We start from the raw sequence: 13120 nt of genomic DNA, 5'->3' as shown, positions 1-13120 counted from the left end.
ATGACCTCCCAGCGGAGCTTCAACATGTTCAGCAGAAGCGAGCGCTTCATGAGGACTGTGGGCTTCCTGCAGATGCTGGAGTATCCATGACACTCACGTCACATCACCGAGCCAACAGTACATCAGCAGACACACACACACAGAAACACATGAGCAGCATCAATGTTCAACTGGAGTTTGAAATGATTGATTTCTGACACTGAAGTCAAAGCTTAAGACTTTATTCTGAAGAGCATTTGTGACAAGTGTTATACATACGGCCGTGATCTGTAATCGGCTGAAACAAGCATTTCTACACTAAGCTTTTATATTTAAACACATCATCATAACCTCTATGACTGAAATAATTATTCATTTACAACAAAAACTGAATTCACTGGTTCAGTGACTGTATAATTAACATGTGAAAACTAGAGAGAATTAATCTGGTAATCGTCAATTATCCTGAAAACATGAATGCTGAAAGGATCTCTAATCGGTGTAATTGTGTGAAGTGGAATATCAATGAAAACTTCTGGTTTATTGATCTGTTGTATGAAAGCAATATGAGCGTGTGAGTGTGGCTGTAGTGCTGGATATCAGTCATGTGATCATCTCAGGCCAATCACAGCCACCGGACTGATATTCAGATCAACTCTCACTCATGAGATATGGATTAAATATTGGAAACTGATGAAAGCAGGAAGATCCAGACCTGCAGGAGTGACGTTTACTGACTATTGACCGCTAAGATCCTCAGAGAGTCAGAACACCAGAAGAATGGAAAGAGTGTGTGAATGAAGGAGGTTGTGTGTGTGTGTAGATGTGTGTTAGTTACAGGAGCAGAGAATGACACCGTTCCTCTGTCATAGTCCACACACACTCTCACACGATCAAGATCCTGATTAACACGAAAACCATCACCTAAATACTCTCCATCCTCATCATACTCCACACTCCAGACATCATCAGTGTTGAAGAAACTCTGTCCCTTCCTCTGGTTTGATGCTGTAGTTACTCCAACAGTCCAGCTGTAATTCTCTTTAATCTCCACATCCCAGCTGTGTGTTCCTGAGTTAAAACCCTCTGAACCCAGAACACAGGGATATGAGTCAAATCTCTCTGGATTATCAGGAAGAGGTTGTTTGTTCCTGCTGTTTCTCACACTGGTCAGATCATCAGACAGGATGAGATGTGGATTTGCCGTGTTTGGATCCAGAATCACAGGAGCTGATGAGACACAATCAACAGATGCTTTTATTCTGATCTTCATATCATCATCAAGACTGAACACACTCAGATTATTATGAATTATGATCCTGTTGATCGAGACTGAACACACTCAGATTATTATGAATTATGATCCTGTTGATCAAGACTGAACAAACTCAGATTATTATGAATTATGATCCTGATGATCAAGACTGAACACACTCAGATTATTATGAATTATGATCCTGATGATCAAGATTGAACACACTCAGATTATTATGAATTATGACCCTGTTGATCAAGACTGAACACACTCAGATTATTATGAATTATGATCCTGATGACCAAGACTGAACACACTCAGATTATTATGAATTATGATCCTGATGATCAAGACTGAACACACTCAGATTATTATGAATTATGATCCTGATGATCAAGACTGAACACACTCAGATTATTATGAATTATGATCCTGATGACCAAGACTGAACACACTCAGATTATTATGAATTATGATCCTGATGATCAAGACTGAACACACTCAGATTATTATGAATTATGATCCTGATGATCAAGACTGAACACACTCAGATTATTATGAATTATGATCCTGTTGATTGAGACTGAACACACTCAGATTATTATGAATTATGATCCTGATGATCAAGACTGAACACACTCAGATTATTATGAATTATGATCCTGTTGATCAAGACTGAACACACACAGATTATTATGAATTATGATCCTGTTGATCAAGACTGAACACACTCAGATTATTATGAATTATGATCTTGTTGATCAAGACTGAACACACTCAGATTATTATGAATTATGATCCTGTTGATCAATACTGAACACACTCAGATTATTATGAATTATGATCCTGATGATCAAGACTGAACACACTCAGATTATTATGAATTATGATCCTGATGATCAAGACTGAACACACTCAGATTATTATGAATTATGATCCTGTTGATTGAGACTGAACACACTCAGATTATTATGAATTATGATCCTGATGATCAAGACTGAACACACTCAGATTATTATGAATTATGATCCTGATGATCAAGACTGAACACACTCAGATTATTATGAATTATGATCCTGATGATCAAGACTGAACACACTCAGATTATTATGAATTATGATCCTGTTGATCAAGACTGAACACACTCAGATTATTATGAATTATGATCCTGATGATCAAGACTGAACACACTCAGATTATTATGAATTATGATCCTGATGATCAAGACTGAACACACTCAGATTATTATGAATTATGATCCTGTTGATTGAGACTGAACACACTCAGATTATTATGAATTATGATCCTGATGATCAAGACTGAACACACTCAGATTATTATGAATTATGATCCTGTTGATCAAGACTGAACACACACAGATTATTATGAATTATGATCCTGTTGATCAAGACTGAACACACTCAGATTATTATGAATTATGATCTTGTTGATCAAGACTGAACACACTCAGATTATTATGAATTATGATCCTGTTGATCAATACTGAACACACTCAGATTATTATGAATTATGATCCTGATGATCAAGACTGAACACACTCAGATTATTATGAATTATGATCCTGATGATCAAGACTGAACACACTCAGATTATTATGAATTATGATCCTGTTGATTGAGACTGAACACACTCAGATTATTATGAATTATGATCCTGATGATCAAGACTGAACACACTCAGATTATTATGAATTATGATCCTGATGATCAAGACTGAACACACTCAGATTATTATGAATTATGATCCTGATGATCAAGACTGAACACACTCAGATTATTATGAATTATGATCCTGTTGATCAAGACTGAACACACTCAGATTATTATGAATTATGATCCTGATGATCAATACTGAACACACTCAGATTATTATGAATTATTATCCTGATGATCAAGACTGAACACACTCAGATTATTATGAATTATGATCCTGTTGATCGAGACTGAACACACTCAGATTACAGCATTATGAATTATTATCCTGATGATCAAGACTGAACACACTCAGATTATTATGAATTATGATCCTGATGATCAAGACTGAACACACTCAGATTACAGCATTATGAATTATTATCCTGATGATCAAGACTGAACACACTCAGATTATTATGAATTATGATCCTGTTGATCGAGACTGAACACACTCAGATTACAGCATTATGAATTATTATCCTGATGATCAAGACTGAACACACTCAGATTATTATGAATTATGATCCTGATGATCAAGACTGAACACACTCAGATTATTATGAATTATGATTCTGATGATCGAGACTGAACACACTCTCATTTGTGCGGTTTCAGAGCTCAACACTGTGTGATCTGAACGTGCTTCTGCTCTGTGTGCGTGTGTGTGTGTGTGTGTGTGTGTGTGATGTGTGTGTGTGTGTGTGTGTGTGTGTTGTGTGTGTGTTGTGTTGTGTTGTGTTGTGTGTGTGTGTGTGTGTGTGTGTGTGTGGTGATGTGTGTGTGTGTGTGTGTGTGTGTTGTGTTGTGTTGTGTTGTGTTGTGTGTGTGTGTGTTGTGTTGTGTTGTGTTGTGTTGTGTTGTGTTGTGTGTGTGTGTGTGTGTGTGTGTGTGTGTGTGTGTGTGGTGATGTGTGTGTGTGTGTGTGTGTGTGTGTGTGTTGTGTGTGTGTGTGTTGTGTGTGTGTGAGTGTGTGTGTGTTGTGGTGTGTGTGTGTGTGTGTGTGTGTGTGTGTGTGTGTGTGTGTGTTGTGTGTGTGTGTATGTGTGTTGTGTGTGTAGCCCTGAGTGTTTATTGCCCCTTTAAGTGTTTCATATAAATATTGCCCCTTTAAATTTTGAGCTTGTTAGTTCTATTAGTTCTGATAATAAGCACTACGGTGACATGATAATACTGTTGCGATGTATTGTGAGAAAAGAGTTGCGAAACTTAGCTTCACCAATAGAGGGCACCCTAAGCACTACACTAGGCTGAGGATTGGTCACTGACACGCGTAGAGTAAAAGAGCGCTCAGTACGAAATATGTTACACTTTTCAAGAATGAGGCGGTGCTCTTCCTTTCTGCAACACATTTATTTCTGTTTGAAGATATGAAAACGATAGGTTAGATCAGGAGCACTCTCTGTAGCGTGTACACTCACAACTCACTCATAACGTACTGAGCGCTCTTTTACTCTACGCGTGTCAGTGACCAATCCTCAGCCTAGTGTAGTGCTTAGGGTGCCCTCTATTGGTGAAGCTAAGTTTCGCAACTCTTTTCTCACAATACATCGCAACAGTGTTATCATGTCACCGTAGTGCTTATTATCAGAACTAATAGAACTAACAAGCTCAAAATTTAAAGGGGCAATATTTATATGAAACACTTAAAGGGGCAATAAACACTCAGGGCTACACTCTCCTCCACAAAATTAAATGTCTCCTGACATTTCTGTGAACAAGTAAAACATCTCATTAGAACACTTCAGCCATCCAAGGCCTCCAGTAACCTTTAGTCTGTGTTAATTGAGTCTCTGTTACCTTACAGTTTCTTTGTACCAAGGACGGTTGACCCAGTGTATCATAACTCAGTACCATAGGCTGATGTCTCAGTCTCTGGGGTCGCTGTCTTACTGTCTGTTGCTCACTTTGCATCAGGACCAGAGGGTCTGCCTCGGATTCACCATGCTCAGGCCTATCAGGGCTCAAGTCAGGTCTCTGAGATTGTAGTGGCACATCCTCTTCGCTTTGTAGTGGCACATCCTCTTCGCTTTGTAGTGGCACATCCTCTTCACTTTGTAGTGGCACATCCTCTTCGCTTTGTAGTGGCACATCCTCTTCATGATGCTGAGGCTGAAAAGGCTCTGCTAGAGGATTCAGTGAACCCTGTCTTTGCCGTCTCCCTCGGCCAGGTCTGAGATGCCACTGGTAGTTGCCGCTGTATTCGTCGCTGGAGGTGTCACTCTGCTCAGGCTGCTCAGGCTGCTGCAGATGCTGTCGAGGTGGCTTGGTTCTTCCCTTTGGAAAGCTCTGGGAGTCTTTTTGCGGCTGACGAATCTCTGCTGGTGGCTGATCAAGAGATTCAAGAGTTTTATTTGTCACATACACAGTTATATACACAATATACAACTGGCAGTGAAATGTAAACAGGTCCGCTCCATGGACAGTGCAAATAACAGTTACAAGAAATTAAAATAGAAATAGAATAAAATTAGAATAAAAAGTATTAACATAAGTAGAATTATAAATAAATCAAGTAAAAGATAAAAATAGGAAATAAGATAAAAATAAAAATATAAAAAAAAAAAATAAAAAAAAAAGAGGAAGGAAATCGCAGGGCAGCAGAAGATTTCTGTGAACCACTCTGTCTCTTCCTTTACCATTTTCTGGACTGATCTCATAAACGGGACTGCCATCAGCTTTTCTCTCCTTCACCTTGTATACTTGGCCCTCCCAGTAGGACTGGATCTTTCCAGGACCCCCTCTGGGTGTGAGGTTTCTAAGGAGAACTCTGTCGCCTGGGTGGAGGTCTCTCCCCTGCACTTTTCTGTCGTAGAGGACTTTTCCCCGAACTGCTCCCTTGACAGCTGTTTTTGCCGCAATCTCGTATGCCTCTTACATTCTCGTCTTCCAATGACTCACGTAGTCATCATAAGTGTCATGGGCCTCATCTTTTTCCAGATTGAACAACAGATCAATGGGTAGGCGAGGAGAACGTCCAAAGGTAAGGTAATAGGGCGCGTAACCCGTTGCCTCATTCTTTGTGCAGTTGTACGCGTGGACAACTTTAGCGAGAGACTCCTTCCAATCCTCCTTCTCCTTGTCCTCCAGGGTGCGCAGCATGGACAACAGGGTACGGTTAAACCTTTCCACCTGCCCGTTACCCTGGGGGTGGTATGGTGTTGTGTGCGAGCCCTGGATACCAGAGAGTTTCTTCAAGCTGGCCATCAATCTGTTTTCAAACTCTTTACCCATGTCGTGATGTAGTCTACTGGGAAACCCGAACTTAAGAGTAAAGTCGTTGAAAATCTTGTCAGCTACAGTCTTGGCCGCTTTGTTTCTTGTCGCGTAGGCCTGCGCGAATCTCGTAAAATGGTCCATGACCACCAATATATACTCATACCCATGCTTACATTTCTCCAAATGCAGAAAGTCTATGGAGACGAGCTGGAATGGATATGTGGTCTGAATGGACACCAGAGGTGCACGGGTCTGCTTACTCGGTTTCTTCTTCTTAAGCCATTCGCACACTTTACTGACAAAATGTTCAACGTCCCTACTCATTTGTGGCCGGTAGAACCGTTCTCGAATCAGGTCAAGCGTCCTTTCGACCCCCAAGTGACCCATGTCCTGGTGTAGTTCTTAGAAGACCAGCGGATGATAAGCTTTGGGGAGCAGCAATTGTTCTCGACGGGACGTTCTACGGCGCAGAACACCATCTTGACCCACATGAACCTTTAGCCACTGTTTCAGCAGTATGGCCACTGCAGGGTTCTCTGCTTTCACTTCAGCTCTACTTGGCCTCCTGCTCTGTGACTTGTACCAGAGGACTCTTGACAAGGTTTCATCCTCTTGCTGTGCTTTGCGGATATGATCTGCAGTGAGAGGTTGGCTGGTTTCACTGTCCTTCACCAGGCTCAAAGCACTGACCTGAATCAACCCCACACCGCGGCAAGGGTTTCTCTGTTCCGCTATGACCCTCTCCATGGATGCACTGATTACATCTTGATTGGCCTCAGCCGTACAGCAACGCATGTAGTCCTCAATATCCAAGGGCATCCGTGACAACCCATCTGCATCGGAGTGTTTCTTGCCTGGGCGGTACCGGATGGTAAAGTTATAATCAGCCAACTCCACCACCCATCTGTGTCCTGTTGCGTTGAGTTTTGCGGTGGTGAGAACGTACGTCAGTGGATTATTATCTGTATATACCACAAACGATGGAGCGTGGTAAAGATAATCCCGGAAACGTTCGCAGATGGCCCACTTCAACGCTAAAAACTCTAGCTTTCCAGAGTGCAGATGGTACCTCTTCTCTGATGGACTCAGGGTGCGGGAGCCATAGGCGATCACTCTCATCTTTCCCTGCTGTCGTTGATATAACACCGCACCCAGACCAACTTGGGATGCATCAAAATGTAATACAAATGGCTGGGTGAAATCAGGATACCCAAGGACAGGGGGCTTCATGAGTACATCTATTAGCTGGTTCAACACTTCCTGGTGAGAGTTGGTCCACTGTACCGGTGTCTGCGATGGTAAGTGACCCTTGATTTTCTTTCCTGTTTTACGAGGCTTCTTCACGGTCGGGTCTGGAGTGCACTTCTCGGGGTTAGGGACAGTGAGTAAGTCATACAGCGGGTGGGCCACGCGGGAGAAATTGGGGATGAAGGGCCTGAAATAGGAGAGGAACCCAAGGCGCACATCACCCACTGTGGCAGGGGTCTTCTCTTTTAACGCCTGCACCGGAGCCATCTCTGCGGGGTCCATCGTGTAACCCTCTCCTGTCACCAACTTGCCAAAAACCTCACACTCGATTTAAACAGCTCACATTTCTTTGGGGTCAGCTTCACACCATGTGCCTTATAACGTTGAAGAACAAGACGGATATGCTCCACGTGCTCCTTGAAGCTACTACTGTGTACCAGGTTGTCATCCAGGTACGGGAGGCAAATCGTGTCTCTCAGGCCAGTCAAACAGTGCTCCATGCTCCTCTGAAACTCTGCGGGAGCCGAGCTCAGGCCAAAGGGTATGCGCACCCATTCATAGAGCCCCCAGGGTGTGATGAAAGCGGAGAGAGGGCGGCTCTCCTCATCCAGATAACCCTGGTGGTACGCTTTACCCTGGTCTAAGACCGAGAACCACGAGCTTCCACCTAGAGCATCCAACATATCTTGAATCCTCGGTATCGGATGGCGGTCGGGGACTGACTTGCGGTTCAGTTCTCTGAAGTCAACACAGAGACGAAGACTACCGTCCTTCTTGCGGACACACACCACTGGCGACGAATAAGGAGATCGAGAAGGCGTGATCCATCCTCTTCTCAACAAATCCTGCAGGTACTCCTTAACTTCATTGTGAAGAGGCTTTGGAATGGACATGTAGGTCTTTTGTACTGGGCTCGTATCATGGAGAGTGATGTGCATCTTGAGTGATGGTATACAACCCACATCGTCACCGTCGAAGGAAAATGCCTCACATTCCTCCCGCAACATCCTCCTCACCACCTCCTGCTGTCCCTCTGAGAGATGGCCGAGATCCACAGGGGGGTCCCATGAGATTGGTCTACTCGCTTGAGTGTTATCTTTCTGTGGTGCGCTACTTACTTCACTGGGCTGTGTCTCTGTGCGGTCCTTCATTTCAGCTGTTGTCTCATTCTCATTCATTTGTATAGGCGCTGTGTATACGGTCTTGACAGGTTCCAGATATCCAATCACACTATGATGATCCAGACAGATGGTGCGATCAGTCGTGTTGGTCATTGAGATGGGTATGTATGGAACTCTCCTTTCTGGAATCTGCACCAGTATATCATTGTAGGTAATACCTTCAGGGGGAGGATTAAGCAAGTCAGGTGAAAAGAACATGTGCTGGCCTTGGGCTCGTGAACTCACATGCGCTCTTACCTCAGGCAATGGGCGAGTTGGCTCTAGTCGGCTCTTGAGTGGCGAATCTGTTTTCTTTACATAAGAGCTTTGTGGTGAAAGGAATTTTTCCAGTCCTTCCTTTGGAGCTGGTTCCTCTGACTGGTACTCTTCAACTGGCCGACTACGTCTTTTACTTTGTTTCTCAACGAATGTTAATACATCAGAACAATACCGCTTAAAGTCTTCACCCTCTGTATTTTCCTCAAGCTCATCCAATGCACACTCAGCCATCTTGATGAGCGCCCTCCGTGTCCTGCTGCGGGACTCTCCACTGTCCAGGCCATCACATTTCAGATACCTGCAGACATCCCAGAGAGACTCTTCCCCAAGCTGCCACAGAGCTGCACTCACTTGATCACGCAGAATCTGACTGGCGTCCATCTTGCTGAAGGCTCGACTCGTTGGGAAGGAGGGGGGATTAATGATGCTGGTCACTTTGTCGCCTCCTCCTGGCTGGCTCGCCAAAATATGTTACACTTTTCAAGAATGAGGCGGTGCTCTTCCTTTCTGCAACACATTTATTTCTGTTTGAAGATATGAAAACGATAGGTTAGATCAGGAGCACTCTCTGTAGCGTGTACACTCACAACTCACTCATAACGTACTGAGCGCTCTTTTACTCTACGCGCGTCAGTGACCAATCCTCAGCCTAGTGTAGTGCTTAGGGTGCCCTCTATTGGTGAAGCTAAGTTTCGCAACTCTTTTCTCACAATACATCGCAACAGTGTTATCATGTCACCGTAGTGCTTATTATCAGAACTAATAGAACGAACAAGCTCAAAATTTAAAGGGGCAATATGAAGTTTATATGAAACACTTAAAGGGGCAATAAACACTCAGGGCTACATGTGTGTGTGTGTGTGTGTGTGTTGTGTGTGTGTGTGTGTGTGAGTGTGTGTGTTTGTGTTGTGTTGTGTTGTGTTGTGTTGTGTGTGTGTGTGTGTGTGTGTGTGTACTTGTCTACCTATCTAACAGGGGACCTTGGTGTCGTAACACACTCACTAACAGGGGACCTCTGAGCCAAGAGGGGACATTTTTCAGGTCCCCTGTTGGTCATGCTTTAAATCATGTTAAAATCAAGTAAAAACACTAAAAAAACACTCTGGTGATTTTTTTTACTTTTGACCAAGTGGGGACCTACAAGTGTGTGTGTTTAAATCATGTGAAAATTAAGTAAAAACACTCTGGCAATTTTTTTAAAACTTATGACCAAGTGGGGACCTAAGTGTGTGTGTGTGTTTAAGGTCATACTCAGCAGCTCCCCTGTAGGCTGGAGCAGGAACTGTAAGGGCTCTTAAACACACGTCGTTCACACACACTCCTCTATTGTTTGAATGGCCTGCTGTCCCAGAGAGACTCTGCTGTTTAACAGGCTGCTTACTAAAGGAACAAGCATTACATCTCTTTACTAGATACCCTGACTAGTTTCAAACTTTGCATTACATTACAATTAAATTCTACACAGAATCAGAAAAAAGGATTTAAAAATCTAAACAACCAGAATGTAATTAGAAGTTTTGTTTTTGTATTTTTTATTTTAACATATTTTAATGACAGTAGCCTAAATTCATTGAATATTGTATTTATCAAAATAAACAGAAAATAGTACAAACTTTACTATTCTTTTAAACAAGTGTTAAGACATTATTAAAAAAAAAACATTTTAGCTCAAGTATTTGTATAAATAATGTGTGACTTTTGCCCCATGTAAAATGGGGTGTAAAAGGCCCACCTTACCACCTTATACATTTATGAGTTTTTTTAAACAAACCACTTTTGATTTATTTATGATTTACACAATGACTCGGTCCCCTGTTAGATAGTAAATCACGACACCAGTGTGTTTGCTTTGTCATTTCTTGCCATCATAAACACACTGTAGAGATTTAGAGTTTTTATAGCAATAACTGAGTTTTAAGAGTTAAATCAAGCAGAAATAGTTCTCTAATGTATTAATTGCAGATCATCTTTGAATAATGATTATGTTAAACACAATGACTCTGTCCCCTGTTAGATAGTAAATCACGACACCAGTGTGTTTGCGTTGTCATTTCTTGCCATAAACACACTATGGAGATTTAGAGTTTTTATAGCAATAACTGAGTTTTAAGAGTTAAATCAAGCAGAAATAGTTCTCTAATGTATAAATTTCAGATCCTCTTTGAATAATGATTATGTTAAACACAATGAATCTGTCCCCTGTTAGATAGTAAATCACGACACCAGTGTGTTTGCGTTGTCATTTCTTGCCATAAACACACTGTAGAGATTTAGAGTTTTTATAGCAATAACTGAGTTTTAAGAGTTAAATCAAGCAGAAATATTTCTCTAATGTATTAATTGCAGATCCTCTTTGAATAATGATTATGTTAAACACAATGAATCTGTCCCCTGTTAGATAGTAAATCACGACACCAGTGTGTTTGCGTTGTCATTTCTTGCCATAAACACACTGTAGAGATTTAGAGTTTTTATAGCAATAACTGAGTTTTAAGAGTTAAATCAAGCAGAAATATTTCTCTAATGTATTAATTGCAGATCATCTTTGAATAATGATTATGTTAAACACAATGACTCGGTCCCCTGTTAGATAGTAAATCACGACACCAGTGTGTTTGCGTTGTCATTTCTTCATCTCAAACACACTGTAGATATTCACAGTATATATTGAGATAACTCAATTTTATGGTGACTTGCATTAAAATGTTTATCCGTCTCAATTAAATTATGTGAACTGAATGACTTTTAACATTGACACTTTAGTTATTTAACCAACTGATGATTTTCAAGTCAGCAATCAACACACAACTGAGTTTTGACCTCCAAAATCTTATTATAGTGTATATTTATGGTAAGTATTGGTGTTTTATGTTTTAAATCAAGCAGAAATCACTCTTTAAGGAAACAATTGCAGGTCACACTTTATACAGTGAACATGATTTCCTTAAATTGACTTAAGTCCCCTGTTGGATGGTAAAACACGACACCTGTTTGATTGCTTTGCCATTTCTTGCCATCACAAACACACTGTAGAGATTTTGAAGGTCAGAACTAAATTTTTTGGTGACTTGCATGAAAATCTTCATCCGTCTCAATTAAATTATGTGAACTGAATGTCTTTTAACATTGACACTTTAGTCGAAGATTTTCAACTCAACAATCAACACACAACTGAGTTTTGACCTCCAAAATCATTATACAGTGTATATTAAATTTAAATAAAAAATAAAAATTTCCTTACAAAACAGTTTGACTCAAGTTTGACTCTCTACTGCTTATTCATTATTGTTTATGTTACATGGTCCATGTTTACATTACAGTATAAAATTGTTCCTAAGTTTTCCCCTTTTATATAGATGGTAATGACTAAATATCCTCGCACACCGAAATTTTCACACGTTAAAAAAAAGATCAAGCACGTTTACACACAGCCTCTGAAACTTTCCTTCCTTCATCATAAAAAAAAATCTGATCAGGTTCAGTTTTCTGCATTTTTCGCATCCATAGCAAGCATTTAAAGAGGGGTTTCAAATTTCTGTGTTATTCATTTTTGTGTTAAAATTTTGAACATAAGTTGAACAGTTTAAAAAAGAAAGTGTGAACCTTCAAATTAGCCATTATAGTTCATAAAGTTTTGCTGGCGTTTGTATCTAATTGAGAAAAGAATGAATGTAAATTGAAAGATGTCGTCATTGAACGCATTTTGTGCCAAAGCAAATAAATGATCCACAGTTTAGCCACATAGGCTGATGTGATCCCTGAGTGAAGAGTTTTGAAAAAGTGATGAGTATTCAGAAATGTGTCCTAGCAGATGTTTAAAAAACCCTGTAATATCACTATTAGTAAGGGATCACTGTATAATATCAGTCTTTAAATGTGAGATATTTAAAGTGAACCTAAAGTATACTTGCAATAGTGTGATTTTAGCACAATTAAATATACTTAATGGATGTTTCGCAAAAGCGTTGTTTAGTGATATTGCGTCCTTGTGTTTCTGCTGTACGTCATCAGCAACTGTCTAAGTTCAATTACAATACTCAAGAACACATGTACAGAGGATGCACAAAAGTACCCGGATGTTATAAGATATATGAGTATAAATAACTCCATACAGATCTATTGTTTTACAAAAATAATCTATTGTTTACAAAAGGAGAAAACGTGTGTACTTTAATGAAAACTTGGACCATGTGACATAAACTGAAGTTAACAGCAAAAAAATATACTATAATGCTGACTGTTGTTAGTGTTTTTTGTTGTATGAGTTA

At 40.5% G+C, this 13120-nt stretch overlaps 1 protein-coding gene across 1 annotated transcript in view; it reads right to left on the bottom strand.

Moving 5' to 3' along the window:
* Positions 1 to 206: 206 nt before the first annotated feature.
* Positions 207 to 13120, bottom strand: part of LOC307132212 (nuclear factor 7, brain-like) — a 222040-nt gene continuing 209126 nt past the window's right edge. Inside the window, exon 6 of the mRNA XM_079826383.1 lies at positions 207 to 1209. Coding sequence (XP_079682509.1) covers positions 710 to 1209 — 500 coding nt within the window. The 3' untranslated portion in view covers positions 207 to 709. The remainder of the gene's footprint in view (positions 1210 to 13120) is intronic.

This window comes from Gobio gobio (assembly GCF_949357685.1).
Source record: "Gobio gobio genome assembly, chromosome: 1".
NCBI classification, from domain to species: domain Eukaryota; kingdom Metazoa; phylum Chordata; class Actinopteri; order Cypriniformes; family Gobionidae; genus Gobio; species Gobio gobio.
This window is presented reverse-complemented; position numbering and strand designations above follow the sequence as displayed.